The 23,315-nt window shown below is 35.3% G+C and overlaps 1 protein-coding gene across 1 annotated transcript in view; it reads left to right on the forward strand.

Moving 5' to 3' along the window:
- Window positions 1-16,337, forward strand: part of LOC149784455 (MFS-type transporter SLC18B1-like) — a 93,290-nt gene extending 76,953 nt beyond the window's left edge. The window contains exons 13-14 of the mRNA XM_089933273.1: window positions 2,909-3,002; window positions 15,892-16,337. Of these exons, the coding sequence (XP_089789399.1) occupies window positions 2,909-3,002; window positions 15,892-16,080 (283 nt within the window). The 3' untranslated portion in view covers window positions 16,081-16,337. The remainder of the gene's footprint in view (window positions 1-2,908; window positions 3,003-15,891) is intronic.
- Window positions 16,338-23,315: the final 6,978 nt, after the last annotated feature.

A 23,315-nucleotide genomic window follows, 5' to 3' on the forward strand; every position in this document is an offset into this window, starting at 1 on the left:
TCTCACATCCCACTAAGTACTGCAAAGTCTGGATAAAAAGCTTGAAATGTCATCCCACTAATTACTTTAAAGTCTGGATAATAGGCATGAAATGTCATCCCACTAAGTACTTCAAAGTCTGGATAATAGGCATGAAATTTCATCCCACTAATTACTTTAAAGTCTGGATAATAGGCATGAAATGTCATCCCACTAAGTACTTCAAAGTCTAGATACTGGATAATAAGCATGAAAAGATACCCCACTAGATACTTCAAAGTCTGGATACTGAATAATAAGCACGAAATGTCATCTCACTAAGTACTTCAAAGTCTGGGTAATAAGCATGAAATGTCATTCCACTAAGTACTTTAAAGTCTGGATAATAAGCATGAAATGTCATCCCACTTAGTACTTTAAAGTCTGGATAATAAGCATGAAATGTCATCCCACTTAGTACTTTAAAGTCTGGATAATAAGCATGAAATGTCATCCCACTAAGTACTTCAAAGTCTGGGTAATAAGCATGAAATGTCATCCCACTTAGTACTTTAAAGTCTGGATAATAAGCATGAAATGTCATCCCACTAAGTACTTCAGAGTCTAGATACTGGATAATAAGCATGAAAAGATACCCCACTAGGTACTTCAAAGTCTGGATACTGAATAATAAGCATGAAATGTCATCCCACTAAGTACTTCAAAGTCTGGGTAATAAGCATGAAATGTCATCCCACTAAGTACTTTAAAGTCTGGGTAATAAGCATGAAATGTCATCCCACTAAGTACTTCAAAGTCTGGATACTGGATAATAAGCATGAAAAGATATCCCACTAGGTACTTCAAAGTCTGGATACTGAATAATAAGCATGAAATGTCATCCCACTTAGTACTTTAAAGTCTGGATAATAAGCATGAAATGTCATCCCACTAAGTACTTCAAAGCCTGGATAATAGGCATGAAATGTCATCCCACTTAGTACTTTAAAGTCTTGATAATAAACATGAAATGCCATCCCACTGAGTACTTCAAAGTCTGGATAATAAGCATGAAATATCATCCCACTAAGTACTTCAAAGTCTGGATAATAAGCATGAAATGTCATCCCACTTAGTACTTTAAAGTCTGGATAATAGGCATGAAATGTCATCCCACTTAGTACTTTAAAGTCTGGATAATAAGCATGAAATGTCATCCCACTTAGTACTTTAAAGTCTGGATAATAAGCATGAAATATCATCCCACTTAGTACTTTAAAGTCTGGATAATAAGCACGAAATATCATCCCACTAAGTACTTTAAAGTCTGGATAATAAGCACGAAATATCATCCCACTAAGTACTTAAAAGTCTGGATAATAAGCATGAAATGTCATCCTACTAAGTACTTCAAAGTCTGGGTAATAAGCATGAAATGTCATCCCACTTAGTACTTTAAAGTCTGGATAATAAGCACGAAATATCATCCCACTAAGTACTTCAAAGTCTGAATAATAAGCATGAAATGTCATCCCACTAATTACTTCAAAGTCTGGGTAATAAGCATGAAATGTCATCCCACTTAGTACTTTAAAGTCTTGATAATAAGCATGAAATGTCATCCCACTAAGTACTTCAGAGTCTGGATAATAGGCATGAAATGTCATCCCACTAAGTACTTCAAAGTCTGGATAATAAGCATGAAATGTCATCCCACTTAGTACTTTAAAGTCTGGATAATAAGCATGAAATGTCATCCCACTAAGTACTTCAAAGTCTGGATAATAAGCATGAAATGTCATCCCACTAAGTACTTCAGAGTCTGGATAATAAGCATGAAATGTCATCCCACTAAGTACTTCAGAGTCTGGGTAATAAGCATGAAATGTCATCCCACTTAGTACTTTAAAGTCTGGATAATAAGCATGAAATGTCATCCCACTTAGTACTTTAAAGTCTGGATAATAAGCATGAAATATCATCCCACTTAGTACTTTGAAGTCTGGATAATAAGCACGAAATATCATCCCACTAAGTACTTCAAAGTCTGGATAATAAGCATGAAATGTCATCCTACTAAGTACTTCAAAGTCTGGGTAATAAGCATGAAATGTCATCCCACTTAGTACTTTAAAGTCTGGATAATAAGCACGAAATATCATCCCACTAAGTACTTCAAAGTCTGAATAATAAGCATGAAATGTCATCCCACTAATTGCTTCAAAGTCTGGGTAATAAGCATGAAATGTCATCCCACTTAGTACTTTAAAGTCTTGATAATAAGCATGAAATGTCATCCCACTAAGTACTTCAAAGTCTGGATAATAGGCATGAAATGTCATCCCACTAAGTACTTCAAAGTCTGGATAATAGGCATGAAATGTCATCCCACTAAGTACTTCAGAGTCTGGATAATAGGCATGAAATGTCATCCCACTTAGTACTTTAAAGTCTGGATAATAAGCATGAAATGTCATCCCACTAAGTACTTCAAAGTCTGGATAATAAGCATGAAATGTCATCCCACTAAGTACTTCAAAGTCTGGATAATAGGCATGAAATGTCATCCCACTAAGTACTTCAAAGTCTGGATAATAGGCATGAAATGTCATCCCACTTAGTACTTTAAAGTCTGGATAATAAGCATGAAATGTCATCCCACTAAGTACTTCAAAGTCTGGATAATAAGCATGAAATGTCATCCCACTAAGTACTTCAAAGTCTGGATAATAGGCATGAAATGTCATCCCACTAAGTACTTCAAAGTCTGGATAATAGGCATGAAATGTCATCCCAGTTAGTAGTCTGGATAATAAGCATGAAATATCATCCCATTAATTACTTTCAAGTCTACATAAGAAGTATATGCATTTATTTTTAAATTTGTGCATGGTTTGCATATTCATACATGAAATTAAAAGTTTTGATCTTTACTATTTGTGATTTTCAGAGCCTTTATTGGGCCAACAGCTGGTGGAGTGCTTGTGCAGTATTTTGGGTTTCCTTGGGCAGCCAGTGTATTTGCAGCCTTGTTTGCATTCTCAGTAAGTAACATCTCTGGTCCTGCATTTGGTTGCCAATTCCAATGTATGCAAGGTACATAATTTTCCATCCCAGGTCAAGGTTTCCCACATGAGGTTCACCAGTGTTTTAACTTTAAGTACCACATAACACCAACATCAGAGTCAAGACTGTATTGTCATTTAAAGCACTTGTTGTTTGTGCATTGTGCATAAAATACTGTGAAACCTGCCTTGTTGACACCAGACATCTGTTTGTGAAAAACATTTAAGATACTTTTCTTGATTACTTGTACACAGTTATCCTCCTTATGTACACCTACACAGAAATTAAATTGCATAAGGACCATGTTTTATTTTTACATGTTTAACCTTTGCATAAAGTACACCTGTCCATAAAGACCAAAATTGAGGAATCTTTTTATCTTTATATAAAATACATCAGTCTGAAATGGGACATCATTTAAGTCTTCATTTATGTTGAGCCCACTTTAATGGTAAGCAAGATATAGCTGTTATGTTACGCTGTTAATAATTTGTTGAGGGTTTAGTTAAAACATTTCATTTGCATATATAGCGGAAAGATTACAGTCCTCATCCTCCTTGATTTGTCTGCAGCATTTGACACAATAGACCATGATATATTACTTCACCGTCTCCAGCATGTATTTGGCATTCATGATACAGCCTTACTGTGGTTCAGGTCCTACTTGGTTAACAGGACACAAATTGTATCTGCAAATGGAATACACTCCAGCCCAGTTGATCTATGCTTTGGTGTTCCACAGGGGTCTGTTCTTGGACCTGTTCTCTTCATTCTGTACACTCAGTTGCTCTCAAGTGTCATAGATCATCATCCAGTGTCTCACCAGTTGTACGCTGATGCTACCATCCAAGGTGTAGAGAGGTGCATTTCTGATGTGGAATCATGGATGACATGTAACAAGCTGCAGATGAATGATGATAAAACGGAGGCCATTCTGATCACAACACAAAGACTTTCTCATTCACATCCTTTACCTCAAACCATAAATATCAGCAACACCAACATTAAATTCACACAATCAGTATGAAATTAAGGTGTTACTCTAGACAATACTCTTACATTGCACCAACATGTCATGAACATATGCAAGGCTGCATATCTTGAGCTGAGACGCATCAGCTCAGTTCTCAAATATCCTTCAGTTGATGCCACTAAAACACTTGTGTGTTCATTAGTACTTTCAAGACTGGACTATTGTAACTCAATTTTCTCTGGTTCGTCTCAATATCTGCTCCAGAAACTTCAAAAAGTTCAAAACACAGCTGCTTGGATCATACTTAGAGTACCATGATCAGAGCACACCTGCCCACTGCTCTGTACCCTACACTGGCTATCCATTTGATCCAGAATCAAACACAAAATTTGTTCTCTTTGCTACGTTTCACTGTCGGACTCTAGTTCAACATACCTATCCGATCTCACCCATGTGTACACACCAGCAAGATACTTACGCTCCTCTTCTGACAATCATATACTCATTATTCCCACTATGAAAACAAAGTCATATGGACAGCATTCTTTTGCATACCAGGGCCCAGCAACGTGGAATGAATTGCCCACTGAACTTAGACACAAAGACACAGTGATTACATTCAAGAGGGTTCTCAAAACTCACTGATTTTGACTGCAAGAACAAACTTAAAGACCTAATAATATTTCCTACCTTAAATATTCTCAGCATGTTTTTTTAAAAATGTTTTCTAATTTCATGGTGTTTGTTTTTGTAATCATATCATTATACGTTTTTTTATCTTATATGTGTTGTCTAATTTTGTAAAGCGCTAGAGGTTCTAAAGATTAGGCGCTATACAAAGTCCTCATTATTATTATTATTTCTAAACCACTTGATATATTCTCATCTAATTGCATTGTTCAGTATAGATTTATTTGGGCCATTATCAGTAATGAGAACAAATAATGCTATAGTTGCTAATTATTAATACTGCTAGCAAATACAAATATAAATTGTATTTATAAGGACATTTAGTTTCAATTATATACAAATATAAATTGTATTTATAGGGACATTTAGTTTCAATTATATACAAATATAAATTGTATTTATAAGAACATTTATGTAGTTGTAAAGGAAACCTCTCTATAAATGACACGTAAATATAAAAGGACATGAATCCACAAAAAACTTGTTTGTAAGGATATCTACCCATAATATACAAATCTTAAAGGATATCTGCATGTACCTGTCCATAATGGTATCTCTAAAGAATACCATCCGCAAAGGACATTAATCCACAAAGGACATTAATCCACAAAGAACACAATCCACAAAGGACATTAAGCCACAAAGGACATTAAGCCACAAAGAACACAATCCACAAAGGACATTAATCCACAAAGAACACAATCCACAAAGGACATTAATCCACAAAGAACACAATCCACAAAGGACATTAATCCACAAAAGACATTAATCCACAAAGGACATTAATCCAAAAAGGACACATTTTATTACCAATTGAGTGGCTTTTCTATGCACCATTTCACTATACAGTAGTCCCCCTCTTATAAGGCCACCCCTATTGCAGCAGGAAATAGGCCTTTTAATGAGGGTGGCCTTTCTAGAGGGGGATGACAAATGCGAATAGTAAATACATATGAAGTCACAAGTACATTTAATTCTAAAACATTTAATATTTTCATTTAAAAATCACATGCATGTTGTGAAATAAATGTAAAACAAATTGTTTAATCAGTTTCAAAAGAATGTTATGAATAACCATTGATATAGTTTTAAAACTGTCTTTATAATTATGTTACAGATCACATCATCTGCCACTTTGTTGGTAACCGGCTAAAAAAGCAAACCAGTCTCGTCACAATTAAAAATATCCTTGCTATCATATCCCCTGCATATATCGTTTAGTCTATTGTTCCAGTCTTTGACAACTTAATTATTACCATCAGCTGATTCTCCACCAAGGACAGAACACTTTCGGTAAAGTCATCATATCTCAATTCAGCTGACAAAATTGTTGCTTTTTCTTGTCATTCAAATCAGGATACAAACATCTCCTGACTCAAGCAATCTTCCTTTCTCCATCCATTTCACCTTCCCACTTCTGCAGAATTGTTTCCTTATCTTTCATGATATTGTTTATCTGAGTCTTTCTGACATTAGTTTTCTGCAAGAATCCTCGACCCCACCCTCGGTCAGTTGATTTACTTTCACTTTCTCTTCTAAACAGAATTTTTCTTTTCCTCAACGACATGCTGATCTTTTTGCAGTAAGTTATTCATGTTGCCAACTACAATACTGATAAAACAAATTTTTATGCGTCTAAACAAATTGACGTGTGTTTTTAAAGAAAGTGTCTGGTACCCTATTGTTTTTACACATTTCTTTACACTAAGTGAGAGAAGCCAAAATGGCTTCGATATATACCATTAACATCACGCAGATTTGACCTCGCAGCTGTTAGGATTTGTAATCTTGAAAACTATTGTCAGTGGTAATAGCCACTAATTATCAAAGTGAACAAGCTCAGCATCTTACTAAGGGAAGCCGTAAAGGCTATCAAACCATTTTCCTGCTGACTTGTGTATTGTACATCGATACTGCCACTTCTCAGCTGTTACTACTGTTCAATAATTGTAATCTTAACAATTAGCAGAGTGACGAAACCGGACATCTTATGATAACACAGCAGTAAGGCTAATTGGATTACATGTACTTACCCTTTTGTATGGATTAAAATTTTTAGTCTTTCTTGGCTTTTTGGAATAAATGTGGCTTCTCGTGAGGCATAAATGATATAATATTAACCTTAGTGGTACATGTACTTTAGTCAACACTTCTTTCATTAACGAAAACCTGACATCGGGAAACAGAAATTGGATTACTTAACACACATTATGAATAAAATACTGGTTCTGAATACATATTAAAATAAAATGAGGCTGCTTGTGAGGGGTAAATTTTATATTATTGCACTAATATGCTGGCCGCTGGTTGCGTTAGCCGGGTGGCCTTTCGTCAGGGGTACTTTTGAACACAAACTCATCATTGCCAACAGATTCTGGCCGTAAGAAGCGGGTGGCCGCTGGTCAGGGGGGCCGTTCAAGAGGGGGACTACTGTAGATTGCTGATTTAGTGGCTTTTCTATGCACCATATCACTATAGATTGCTGATTTAGTGGCTTTTATATGCACCATTCACTATAAATAAGTTTAAACTGTCAGAAAAGGCAATCACAGCAACAAACCTTTTTTAACATCAAGGTTGAAATTGATGTTAATTAATTGTGACTTGCACAGTGTTCATTTATTTTCATGGTGTATAAATTCTCACAATTTTGGAAGGAATTGGATTTTGTTGGTACAGAAATTTGTGAATGGGGAATCGAGGGGCTTCCTGTTAACTTCACAGATCAATCATTGTTTGTGTGGGTATTTAAACCTGTAGCAACCACAATTCAATACAAAATTAACTGGAGTTAACCATACTTTGCCTCATCCTAATTGCTGTAGAAATTTTAGAATTACTTTGAAAAAATATTAACATTCTGAAGTGAAATTATGTGATCTATAGTAGCATAGGAATGAACTTAAAATTTAATTGGATGAGTCTAAAGTAATTTTATATCTGTGTGTTGTGGAACCTCTCCATGAAAGTACAAGGACATAAGAATGTGAATCTTGGAATCTTTTTCCATAAAATATTTGAATATGCAGGTAATCACTTATTTCTGTGTGTTATTAGTTTGAACAAGTACTTCAGCTTTTTTTATATCAGTTATGTTTTGTTTGAAAATTATTGGTTAAAGTTATAGAAAATGTATTAAAAATGTGGGTTTATGCAACAATGAAATGCATTTACCAGAAGATCCTTCTAAATAAAGACAACTTTCTGAAGAGGTAACAACTGACCAGTCCAGTGACTGTCTAAAGACAAAACAACTGTCAAGTCCAATGACTGTCTAAAGCGAAAACAACTGTCAAGTCTAATGACTGTCTAAAGGGAAAACAACTGTCAAGTCTAATGAATGTCTAAAGAGAAAACAACTGTCAAGTTCAACGACTGTCTAAAGAGAAGACAACTCTCCAGTCCAATGACTGTCTAAAGAGAAAACAACTGTCCAGTCCAGTGTCTAAAGGGAAAACAACTGTCAAGTCCCCTGACTGTCAAAAGTGAAATAATTGTCAAGTCCCATGACTGTCAAAAGAAAAAATAATTGTCAAGTCCCATGACTGTCAAAAGATAAAACAGCAGTCCAGTCTCATGACTCTAAAGAGAACACAACTGTCAAATCCATTAACTGTTCGATTGAGACAGTTTTCATTTACCAGATTAACTTCCAATTTAAACTTAATATCCATGAAAAATGTTTATTTTTCATACTTTTGGAGTATAACTCTATTGCTTAATGCATTAATTACAGTGATTTTATGTTGGATGAATTTTCATGAAATTTATTACAGTCATTATCAGTTTTGAAACAATGGCAAGTCATTGTTCTTATTGACATTCCTTTCTATGAAACACATAACATGACCCCATGTATAATAGTGGTATGGAAAATGAATTCTATTTTGTTGATGAATATCTTTTATACAGATCCTACTTCATTATCAGAGATGCTGCCGGAACACACAATTGTATGAATCGTGCAAATTTATATGAATTTTTGCACTTGGAGACCAGTGAAACGCTTGAACTTATGCAAATTAGTTTAAAGTCGCACATATGAAAATTATTCTGCACAGTTTACAAATTTTATTTGGCCATTTAAGAGTTTAATGTTGTTTTTTCTGAGTTTATAGTGGCATAAACTATCAGTTGCCAAGTCACATAGCAAATAATGACCAAAAAGCATTACATAAGCTGTGTGAGTTGGCAACTAACAGTTTATACCATAATAAACTCAGAAAAAACAACATTAAACTCTTAAATGGCCAAAAAAAATTTGTAAACTGTGCGGAATAATTAAATTATTATAATTGCCAATCTTTATAATGTTATTTTTTTATTTTTATTTTTAGTTTGTTTGTTAAAGATATTTTCTATCAGTTTTCGAGCCTTGTCTAAGCATATTAATTATTTTTTGAGGGTGTATCCTACATAGCTATTTATAGAAGAGGGGATTCTACATCTGTAATCTAATAGGTACATCAGTATATAACAAATTCTACTAATGGTAGGCAATCTAAGATTTTGAACAAACCACTGCATGGTCTTGATATTTTATCTAAATTGGCAAATATGATCTTCAAAACAGTTCAATATTAAAAAGCAAAGAATTTGTTGTTTTGTTTGACATAAAAATGTCTCTTGCATTTGTTGTTTTAATGAGTACATTGTGATTTGGCCCAATTGTTACTGTCCAGACACATTTCTTTAAATCAGTGTTCATGTTCATTAACAGTATAAGCTACCTACAGGGGCTAATTGCAAATGAAATAAGAAAATCAGTAAATTGTTATAGTGATGGGTGTCCAGTAGTCAAACAGTGCAAGACATCAATGGGGAAGTAGTGGATCTACCTCCCACACACCCCACATCATAACTATCAGGGTTGGCATCTTTCATTGTAGGACTGTGAATCTTTGTTGTTATAATATTAGTCTTTAATCAAGCCCCCCCTCCATCTTTATATCCATTTGCCTATAGTTTTAAATTCATTTGTAATGAGCCACAGTGAAAGCAATGAAGCCCTAGTGTTGGTGTTTGCAGATTTTAAGTTTCCCACCTTTTTTACAAACTGTCAGAGCAAGAATTATTTATATAAAAAAACTGCAAAGATATGTTATATGATTATGACAGATGAGTTTTCTAAATAAAATATAAATCCACTGTTTTATTTAGTTTTAAAGGCTTGCAGTTTGTTTGACTTCCAGTTTTTACACTTGTCACTTTGCATGTGACTATTATAGAAGCTGGTATAAAGTAGTTCTCCATACAGTTTATATACAGAAATAAATGCAACTGAAACACATATACTCATAATATAAGCCCTGCATCAAGGAAGTTTTACAAATGTGTGTTTATACTAAGGGCTACCTAGAAAACAAAATGGTTGATTCCCAGTATGGTTCATCTTTAGATGACAGTGTTGTTTGGCAAATACTGGCTGATGATAGTGATCATGTCAGTTTATTTTCAAGGTTCTAAAGTATATCACATTATTGGAGCTGAGACAATGTTAAATGGAGATGCCAGTGAATGATTTAGAACCAAAGAAATTATTTTGTTAAATATAAGTCCAGTGTGCATGCAGGATTGAGAGATATCGGTTGGGCATGTCAGTCACCATCACCCCATTTTAACGGTGTTTCAAAATTAAACATAGAAAAGGCAGAATAAAAAGACAATTAAAAGTAGAGTGCAGTTTTCATTTTTTTCTTCTTAATTTAGTTTTGAGGTACAAGACCATATAGCCCTGTAAATTTAAGATAAATTTAATAAACAAGAATCTAAAGATCTAAAAATTGGAAAGTAAAGATATTTATTTGGTCAAAATACCTCCATCTGAACAAGTAGGCTATGGCATTAATGGACTTAAAACCCTAATCCAACATTATGGAACAGAGAGTAAATCTGACATAGTAGTCAGTAAAGCACTAATTCAAGAAAGTGAAAATTTGGCAGAGCTTATGTTAGTGAGAAATCTCATTTTGGAGCAGAAGTATCAAAAGACAGTATCTATGACCTGTAGAAAATTGTACATAACAACCATAAAGAACAATTTTCCAAATTTTTACAGCTGGCTAAGCTAGATATGAATATGCAACAGCAGACTGTAAAAAGGGGGTTCTTCTTCAAAATATCTTACCTAATCATAATACCTTGGGAGAACTTCTACCACCTCACAAATCCAGCCCTCCCAGGCTAAAAACTTTTGTGTTTGTATTCTGGTTCTAATCCATATGGATTTTGCCCTTTATGACAATAAGTTTGAACTGCAGAACTAACTTAGTAGTAACAATGTGTCTTTTTCATATGTGCTGTAATTCTGGCATGTAATATATAGATTACACTTTTTATGCCAAAATTATGCTTTTTTGTCACTTATAGTAATAAATACACTTATACTTCTTGTCAGTTGGCATGTATGAACACGGGTAGTTTTCTCTGGTTGTCATTCCTTGAATACATGTATGACTTGCATATTATGGACAGAATTCAATCATTGCTTGAGGGATGAAAGCATTGGCTTGCATGCAAGTATTCAGAACCATTGGGCAGTGAGATGGAGAGCCACAATACTTACAGTCTCATATCAGAAATATGGATCAATATTTGTACCCTGTCTCATCCTTAAGAAATGAACAACATCATGCCAACCGAGAAGGCCATGTTCCTGTATGACTGTACTGATTGCAATGGGCCAGGACCACAATGAATCATACCAGCCATCAGGACCACAATGAATCATATCAGCCATCAGGACCACAATGAATCATACCAGCCATCAGGACCACAATGAATCATACCAGTCATCAGGACCACAATGAATCATACCAGTCATCAGGACCACAATGAATCATACCAGCCAACAGGACCACAATGAATCATATCAGCCATCAGGACCACAATGAATCATACCAGCCATCAGGACCACAATGAATCATATCAGCCATCAGGACCACAATGAATCATACCAGCCATCAGGACCACAATGAATCATATCAGCCATCAGGACCACAATGAATCATACCAGCCATCAGGACCACAATGAATCATATCAGCCATCAGGACCACAATGAATCATACCAGCCATCAGGACCACAATGAATCATACCAGCCATCAGGACCACAATGAATCATACCAGCCATCAGGACCACAATGAATCATATCAGCCATCAGGACCACAATGAATCATACCAGCCATCAGGACCACAATGAATCATACCAGCCATCAGGACCACAATGAATCATACCAGCCATCAGGACCACAATGAATCATATCAGCCAACAGGACCACAATGAATCATACCAGTCATCAGGACCACAATGAATCATATCAGCCATCAGGACCACAATGAATCATATCAGCCATCAGGACCACAGTGAATCATACCAGCCATCAGGACCACAATGAATCATACCAGCCATCAGGACCACAATGAATCATATCAGCCAACAGGACCACAATGAATCATACCAGCCATCAGGACCACAATGAATCATATCAGCCATCAGGACCACAATGAATCATATCAGCCATCAGGACCACAATGAATCATATCAGCCATCAAAAATCAACTTGTACAGTTTCATGACTTGCATAGTGATGCTCAGCACTTCCTGCATATGACGTGCAGTTTAGTGCTGTAATATCCAAGAACCCACTTCATTAAACCAGTTTTTCCCATACTAACCCATATAGTGCTGCTTAGCGTAGTCTATAAAGGCACTCTTATGGATCAGTCTAATCCACAAAAGCATGTCTAGTTTTCTAGTTTATATTGGCACCATCATGGATCAATCTTACTCGCATAGTACCTCAAGACACTTTCAGTGTTCGATGTTATTTTGGGGCCTTCATGTCTCTCCACTCAATCCTCTTCCACCTAAGAGACTCTACCTTAGAAATAATGGGATCTCACTCTTTAAGTGCTGCAAGTGTAGTGGGCCACCATCCTTGACATTCTTCTCCATCTACTTTGCAGGTGGCACAGAAGACATTGACTTCACTACCTTAATTCATAAACAACAATAACTGGCACTAAAGTTTCCTTGTCATTATTAGATCTTTGATTAATGAAATTCCACCTTACAGGCTTGGACTGTAGTTTTTCACCCAATCCCATCATTCTGACCTCCTTGTTCCTCTATGTCACCTGCTGGGTCTGTAGTTCTGACATCAGGTGATTATTTTCTATGGAAGAATCTACATTCAATTACTGCTACAACCTGACACTTTCGAACTGCTTACAAGTCTAAAGTGACTAAAGATGTGTTTTCTCACAATTGCCTTCTCTGTGTTCCATTTGGATACCCATGATTTGATTTGTTATGTCATGACCATAGGGTCATCTAGTATCTAAGGCGATCTTCAGTATGAGGAATACAGCTCCTACCCCAAATCTCACTGGAATACATGTCAGCATGTTTATAGAATGGTCCACTTCATAACATAGGGGCACAACATACAATGAACATGGCCATAAAAGAAGCTATGGACTTACAACAGGTGGAATGAGAGCCAATATGCTCTATCTCTACCTTAAAGACCATCATGCAACCTTGATCATCTATTCTCCTCTTTACTGATCAGGTTGATGTAATTCGCAACAAGCCACCACCCCTCAAGGGATGCCCTTGGTTAATGCTTAACGTTTCCATGGCAGGTTTATGTATTGGTAGACTCATTCGGCAAGAAGGAACACAAACAGAATGGTCTTTTCATTCCTCTGTTTTCTGTCAATAGATGCTTGATGGGAACTACCTTTGAAGGACTCTCTGGAATACCAAAAATCTCAACCTTTTTCTCACCAGTATTGGACCCAAAAGGCCTGGAAGCTCTTTCTGTAGATTAGAATGGCTGAATGTATATAATTCTCCAACATCTCTTGTTCTGAATGTGATACAGGAATCTAAAGAATCTCAGTGTCTTTTTGTCCTGATTAATCCATTCAAATGGGAAATATTGGACCAGCCTCATCACTCTTGGAACAGGATTGCCAGGAATCGCTATAGGCATCCATGCTTCAGTAGCTAACTTTCTATGGCTCTTCAATGACAGACATTAAGACCAGACATGCTAAAATTTACCAACCTACCATTCCTGATCTACCTCATCTTCTATTCATCTGAATTTAACCAGGCCAATGACACTGAACCCTTGCTGAAGTGAAATTTATCACGAGCGTTAACCTGGCAGAACAAGACACCATTGGACTGCTTTCAAGGGCCTAATTTGTTCACTTATCATACAAGTTCTTCCTCCTTGCTACTTTAGCAACTGGCAGGCACAATCAGTAATACATTTTCAGTTGGTGGAACAATCTACATGCAGTTCCAATGAGATGGATCATATTACTCATGAAACCTCCTGCTTTCATTTCAACAGACTTCCTTTCATGGGTAATGATTCCTGACTATTCTGGACACTTTATTTCATGGTCATCTAAAGGGACCCAGTGCAAGCTCTGAAGTGGTATTTCAGAAATATCAAGAGAGATCGTGCTTCAATGTACCTTCAAAAGAAAAAAGGACAATATATCAATATGGTCAGTTTCATCTTGAATATAATTAGCTATCTGTTTCATCTTGAATATAATGGGCTATCTGTTCCATGTTGATTATAATGGGCTATCTGTTTCATCTTGAATATAATGGGCTATCTGTTCCATGTTGAATATAATGGGCTATCTGTTTCATGTTGAATATAATGGGCTATCTGTTCCATGTTGAATATAGTGGGCTATCTGTTCCATGTTGAATATAATGGGCTATCTGTTTCATCTTGAATATAATGGGTTATCTGTTCCATGTTGAATATAATGGGCTATCTGTTTCATCTTGAATATAATGGGCTATCTGTTCCATCTTGAATATAATGGGCTATCTGTTCCATGTTGAATATAATGGGCTATCTGTTCCATGTTGAATATAATGGACTATCTGTTCCATGTTGAATATAATGGGCTATCTGTTCCATCTTGAATATAATGGGCTATCTGTTCCATGTTGAATATAATGGGCTATCTGTTTCATTTTGAATATAATGGGCTATCTGTTCCATCTTGAATATAATAGGTTATCTGTTTCATCTTGAATACAATGGGCTATCTGTTCCATCTTGAATATAATGGGCTATCTGTTTCATCTTGAATATAATGGGCTATCTGTTCCATCTTGAATATAGTGGGCTATCTGTTTCATGTTGAATATAATGGGCTATCTGTTTGACGTTGAATATAATGGGCTATCTGTTCCATGTTGAATATAATGGGCTATCTGTTTCATATTGAATATAATGGGCTATATGTTTCATGTTGAATATAATGGGCTATCTGTTTCATCTTGAATATATAATGGGCTATCTGTTCCATGTTTTGGATTACTTACATATTGGCTTGCTAGATTAGGACAGTTACCACAAACATTGCGTTTGAGAGAAACAGTTCTCTAACTGTAATTATCCCTGGCATGTAATGGAGATCTGAGTGCACGTCTTCAGTTTTTATCAGAGATTTTTCATTCTACATGGCTCAAATCAATCAGGATTAACATTTACCTTTGATGCAGAAGGTTACCTTTCTAGGTCATTCAGCTTCATAAAGATGTAGTTTCACAACTTCCACTGGATTTGAGGGAGGGAACATTTTTCACTTTTTGAAGTCACTCCATGACATATGGAATCTATTTCCTATCAGGTACCCAGAAACTGTATCATGTACCTTAGGGGACTGGAGATGGTCTTTCTGGGGTAAACGGATTTATCTCCCTCCACCTCTTACTTTTCTCCTCAGGTATTATGATTGGATAACATATCTTGAAGAAGAAGCCATTTTAATCTAGTAAAATGTTTCTTTGATAATACTTACCCAATCATAATACACACACACCCTCCCAGCCTCCCTGCAGTTACATCCATATAGAGAACGTACCTTCAGACTAGTGGAGCAGGAAGAAAGATATATGGATATTGAATTGTTAGCTAAATATTTAAATATGGCCATCTCCCCCTTTCCCTCCTTTTTTTCTGCTCCCCTTTATTTTTATGACAAGGGAGGAACTACCCCATTAAGATAAAATCCTGACAGCATCTCTGCATTATAATGTAACCTCATTATAACACCATACATTTTTCTGACTATCTGTAACAGTGCTATTGTGAGGGAACACTATTTTGTTATTTTTATGTTTTAACAATTTTGCTTTTTTTTCTAATTAACAGGGGATCTCATTCATTATCTACACATTTTGTATCATGCCAAAAACAACGGCGTCCTTGCCAGGTGCCTCACAGAAAATCCAAGTTGAAAGTAAATCTATAATTGATGTAGAGAATCAAAACATTGTTATGAATGGAGATGTGAGAAATGAAAGCACAGGTCCTTTGAGGAGTGACAACCCAGATGCGTGACATTGCCTTACATTTTAATTTGCACCTTGAGCTCCATTCAGAATTGTACAATCTTCGCATTTGTGTCTGTAATACACTGCAGTTTTTTGTGGAGCAATGAATTTTATCAGTGATGTACATTACAATGGATGATGTATCAGTTTGTCAGTGATGTACACTATGTTGGATGTATCATTTCATCAGTGATGTACACTACAGTGGATGATGTATCAGTTCATCATTGATGTACACTACATTAGATGATGTATCAATTCATCAGTGATGTACACTACATTGGATGATGTATCAATTCATTGGTGATGTACACTACATTAGATGATGTATCAATTCATCAACGATGTACACTACATTAGATGATGTATCAATTCATCAGTGATGTACACTACATTGGATGATGTAGTAATTCATCAATGATGTACACTACATTAGATGATGTATCAGTTCATCAGTGATGTACACTACATTAGATGATGTAGTAATTCATCAGTGATGTACACTACATTAGATGATGTATCAATTCATCAGTGATGTACACTACATTAGATGATGTAGTAATTCATCGGTGATGTACACTACATTGGATGATGTATCAATTCATCAACGATGTACACTACATTAGATGATGTATCAATTCATCAGTGATGTACACTACATTAGATGATGTATCAATTCATCAGTGATGTACACTACATTAGATGATGTAGTAATTCATCAGTGATGTACACTACATTGGATGATGTAGTAATTCATCAGTGATGTACACTACATTAGATGATGTAGTAATTCATCAGTGATATACACTACATTGATGATATAGTAATTCATCAGTGATGTACACTACATTAGATGATGTAGTAATTCATCAGTGATGTACACTACATTAGATGATGTAGTAATTCATCAGTGATGTACACTACATTAGATGATGTAGTAATTCATCAGTGATGTACACTACATTAGATGATATAGTAATTCATCAGTGATGTACACTACATTAGATGATGTATCAATTCATCAGTGATATACACTACATTGATGATATAGTAATTCATCAGTGATGTACACTACATTAGATGATGTAGTAATTCATCAGTGATGTACACTACATTAGATGATGTAGTAATTCATCAGTGATGTACACTACATTAGATGATGTAGTAATTCATCAGTGATGTACACTACATTAGATGATGTAGTAATTCATCATTGATGTACACTACATTAGATGATGTATCAATTCATCAGTGATGTACACTACATTAGATGATGTAGTAATCCATCATTGATGTACACTACATTAGATGATGTATCAGTTCATCAGTGATGTACACTACATTGGATGATGTAGTAATTCATCAGTGATGTACACTACATTAGATGATGTATCAATTCATCAGTGATGTACACTACATTAGATGATGTATCAGTTCATCAGTGATGTACACTACATTGGATGATGTAGTAATTCATCAGTGATGTACACTACATTAGATGATGTAGTAATTCATCAGTGATGTACACTACATTAGATGATGTAGTAATTCATCAGTGATGTACACTACATTAGATGATGTAGTAATTCATCAGTGATGTACACTAAATTAGATGATGTATCAATTCATCAGTGATGTACACTACATTAGATGATGTATCAATTCATCAGTGATGTACACTACATTAGATGATGTATCAATTCATCAGTGATGTACACTACATTAGATGATGTATCAATTCATCGGTGATGTACACTACATTGGATGATGTAGTAATTCATCAATGATGTACACTACATTAGATGATGTATCAATTCATCAGTGATGTACACTACATTGATGATATAGTAATTCATCAGTGATGTACACTACATTAGATGATGTAGTAATTCATCAGTGATGTACACTACATTAGATGATGTAGTAATTCATCAGTGATGTACACTACATTAGATGATGTAGTAATTCATCAGTGATGTACACTACATTAGATGATGTAGTAATTCATCATTGATGTACACTACATTAGATGATGTATCAATTCATCAGTGATGTACACTACATTAGATGATGTAGTAATTCATCATTGATGTACACTACATTAGATGATGTATCAGTTCATCAGTGATGTACACTACATTGGATGATGTAGTAATTCATCAGTGTTGTACACTACATTAGATGATGTATCAATTCATCAGTGATGTACACTACATTAGATGATGTATCAGTTCATCAGTGATGTACACTACATTGGATGATGTAGTAATTCATCAGTGATGTACACTACATTAGATGATGTAGTAATTCATCAGTGATGTACACTACATTAGATGATGTAGTAATTCATCAGTGATGTACACTACATTAGATGATGTAGTAATTCATCAGTGATGTACACTAAATTAGATGATGTAGTAATTCATCATTGATGTACACTACATTAGATGATGTATCAATTCATCATTGATGTACACTACATTAGATGATGTATCAATTCATCAGTGATGTACACTACATTAGATGATGTATCAATTCATCATTGATGTACACTACATTAGATGATGTATCAATTCATCAGTGATGTACACTACATTGGATGATGTAGTAATTCATCAGTGATGTACACTACATTGGATGATGTAGTAATTCATCAATGATGTACACTACATTAGATGATGTATCAGTTCGTCAGTGATGTACACTACATTAGATGATGTATCAGTTCATCAGTGATGTACACTACATTGGATGATGTAGTAATTCATCAGTGATGTATTTTACATTGGATGATGTATCATATATTAATACTCCATTTTGAAACTTTGCAATGAAATCATATGATATTTCGAGAAAAAGACAGACTTTCTTGTCAGGTTGAGTTATTAAAAATCATAGTTTCCCTCAAGCAAAACTTAAAAATAAATTGTTGGATAATTATATTGGAACAAAGTAATTACAACATACAAGATAATTAGTATTTTGGATCTCCTTAATTTCAAGCAGTCCATGATGTCTTTGCAGGAGTTATGTCCACTGATAGACAATCCTTCTGATTTTATTTTCAGCAGCAATACTTTACCAAGGATTGTTGGATTCAACTAAATTCGTATGGATCTTTGTTTTGGATAAAAACTTGCATGAATTTAATTTCCAGTGTTACAAACAAAGTCTTTGAAAAGAGTTAATGCTCCTGAGTGCCAGTTCTCCTTCCTTTGAGTTCTAGAGCCTAACTTCGCTTAAAATTGTTGGATTTCATCATTCCTCTCTATCTGATCTTGAAAGATTTACATTTTCAGTATTCCATTATGTCATTTAGAAGGGTAATGGGCCCAGAAGGCTCTGCTTTCCCAAGAAAGATTGATTTCTCAGTTTATGTCTCTGTCAAGCAAAGTTAAGACAGTGGTGTCCTCTGCATTGCACCCATTATTGCTAATAGCTGTCTGAATATTCATTTCATCCTGACCAACTCCATGTCCCTAAATCATGGACTTGCTCAGATGTTGCCATACATTCAGTGCCATGTCCCTAAATCATGGACTTGCTCAGATGTTGCCATACATTCAGTGCCATGTCCCCAAATCATGGACTTGCTCAGATGTTGCCATACATTCAGTGCCATGTCCCTAAATCATGGACTTGCTCAGATGTTGCCATACATTCAGTGCCATGTCCCTAAATCATGGACTTTCTCAGATGTTGCCATACATTCAGTGCCATGTCCCCAAATCATGGACTTGCTCAGATGTTGCCATACATTCAGTGCCATGTCCCTAAATCACAGACTTGCTCAGATGTTGCCATACATTCAGTGCCATGTCCCTAAATCATGGACTTTCTCAGATGTTGCCATACATTCAGTGCCATGTCCCCAAATCATGGGCTTGCTCAGATGTTGCCATACATTCAGTGCCATGTCCCTAAATCATGGACTTGCTCAGATGTTGCCATACATTCAGTGCATGTCCCAAATAATGTACTTATTCACACACTTGTACCCAATGTCCATTGTCATGGCCCTAATTAATGTACTTATTCATACACTTGTACCCAATGTCCATTGTCATGGCCCCAAATAATGTACTTATTCACACACTTGTACCCAATGTCCATTGTCACGGCCCCAAATAATGTACTTATTCACACACTTGTACCCAATGTCCATTGTCATGGCCCCAAATAATGTACTTATTCACATACTTGTACCCAATGTCCATTGTCATGGCCCTAATTAATGTACTTATTCACACACTTGTACCCAATGTCCGTTGTCATGGCCCTAATTAATGTACTTATTCACACACCTGTACCCAATGTCCATTGTCATGGCCCCAAATAATGTACTTATTCACACACTTGTACCCAATGTCCATTGTCATGGCCCTAATTAATGTACTTATTCATACACTTGTACCCAATGTCCATTGTCATGGCCCCAAATAATGTACTTATTCACACACTTGTACCCAATGTCCATTGTCATGGCCCCAAATAATGTACTTATTCACACACTTGTACCCAATGTCCATTGTCATGGCCCCAAATAATGTACTTATTCACATACTTGTACCCAATGTCCATTGTCATGGCCCCAAATAATGTACTTATTCACATACTTGTACCCAATGTCCGTTGTCATGGCCCTAATTAATGTACTTATTCACACACTTGTACCCAATGTCCGTTGTCATGGCCCTAATTAATGTACTTATTCACACACTTGTACCCAATGTCCATTGTCATGGCCCTAATTAATGTACTTATTCACACACTTGTACCCAATGTCCATTGTCATGGCCCCAAATAATGTACTTATTCACATACTTGTACCCAATGTCCGTTGTCATGGCCCCAATTAATGTACTTATTCACACACTTGTACCCAATGTCCGTTGTCATGGCCCTAATTAATGTACTTATTCACATACTTGTACCCAATGTCCGTTGTCATGGCCCTAATTAATGTACTTATTCACACACTTGTACCCAATGTCCATTGTCATGGCCCTAATTAATGTACTTATTCACACACTTGTACCCAATGTCCATTGTCATGGCCCCAAATAATGTACTTATTCACACACTTGTACCCAATGTCCATTGTCATGGCCCTAATTAATGTACTTATTCACACACTTGTACCCAATGTCCATTGTCATGGCCCTAATTAATGTACTTATTCATACACTTGTACCCAATGTCCATTGTCATGGCCCTAATTAATGTACTTATTCATACACTTGTACCCAATGTCCATTGTCATGGCCCCAATTAATGTACTTATTCACACACTTGTACCCAATGTCCATTGTCATGGCCCTAATTAATGTACTTATTCACACACTTGTACCCAATGTCCATTGTCATGGCCCTAATTAATGTACTTATTCATACACTTGTACCCAATGTCCATTGTCATGGCCCCAATTAATGTACTTATTCACACACTTGTACCCAATGTCCATTATCATGGCCCCAATTAATGTACTTATTCACACACTTGTACCCAATGTCCATTATCATGGCCCCAATTAATGTACTTATTCACACACTTGTACCCAATGTCCATTGTCATGGCCCCAATTAATGTACTTATTCACACACTTGTACCCAATGTCCATTATCATGGCCCCAAATAATGTACTTATTCAAACAAGTAATGATACATGTTTATAAAAACAAGTTAAAGTGCCAAAGAAAAAACCCTAAAAAACTGATATTTTGTAGTTTAGATGTTCTTGACCTGCAGTGAGAATGATCATTTGGATATAAATGTGTGTCCTCTGTCTGCATTAGACAGGTATCCTCAGTGTGGATTTTCATTAGAGGATCCCTTCTTATATAGGTTCACTTTAAATATGAATATCCATTATGGCAAGTTTATTTGTCTTTTAAAAGTATATTTTTCAGTTGGACTCTCCAGCAAATGCATATAAATTCAACAATAATCAATTGTGTTAATGTTGGCCAATTCTAACGATGTTTTGATACTGATATTATATTGATATTGATATTATATTGATATTGATATTATATTGATACTGATATTATATTGATATTGATATTATATTGATATTGATATTATATTGATATTGATATTATATTGATATTGATATTATATTGATATTGATATTATATTGATACTGACAAGTTGAAATAGCATAAATATGACAGATTTTTCCCAAAATGGAAAGTATTTTGGATTGACTGACTGAATTAGATCTGCAATGTGCCTTATGTTTATAATGTTGTAAACACCAGACGGTATAATCCAACTTGAGGGAGATCAAGATGTATTATAATTATTGTAGATAATAGATTCGAGAAAAAAACAGCTATCAATTTCAGAAACTACTTTACAGTGTGAGTAAAGTTCTCAATTTATTTTTTCTGAAGTAATATATATAAATATAAAACTCTGTGAATTTGGTCAAAACCATCTTGGTTGAATCTTGACACAGCAATTGCTTTGTCATCTATGTGGATATCCCTGTGTCCATCCATTCATCAATCCATATTCTAGATCAACCTCAATGTTTGTGATAACAATTTAGAAAAGCTTTGATTATTATGTACACATAAATGAGTGAAATATCAGTGAATAAATTTACAAGATTTTTTGTTAGTCATTATTTCAGTAATTATATTTTATAATGTTATTATAATTACAATAATTTGTTCCATGAAGTCTCTGTTTTGTTTTTATTCCCAGTTCAACTGCCTTTCACTATCTGGTAGTTTCAGATGTAGTTACTATTTTTAACATATGACCCATAAGGTAAAGTTTATTAAGTTATGTCAAGTTATATGTTACCAGTTCAGTTTCCATGCAAGAACTTTAGTTGGCTGCTGTCTACAGTCACCAGATTTTATGGATGGCTTGTACATAGGGTAAGGAAGAAATCTCTTGATCAAAAACTACAAGGTCAAGTATGACTGAAAGAAAGATGGCTTTTACACGGGGTAAGGAAGAACCCCATCTATTTTGGAATCAAAGGCCAACTTCACTATAACTTATATAATAAAATATAATTTGAAAAAATAATTTCTGCACAATAATATGAGTTCTACATGACATACCTCAATCCAATTTTATGATTGGCTTGCACTTGGTATAATGCAGAAGGCTATTGATTTTGGGCACTAAAGGTTACGGTCATTAATTGCAAGAAGAAAAAGTGTCTCCACAGAACAACGTTAGTTCTACATCACAAACTTAACCCAAGCTTTTTGGATGGTTTA

Source organism: Sinohyriopsis cumingii, chromosome 14, assembly GCF_028554795.1.
Source record: "Sinohyriopsis cumingii isolate HCF-2022 chromosome 14, ASM2855479v2, whole genome shotgun sequence".
Taxonomy (NCBI): Eukaryota; Metazoa; Mollusca; class Bivalvia; order Unionida; family Unionidae; genus Sinohyriopsis; species Sinohyriopsis cumingii.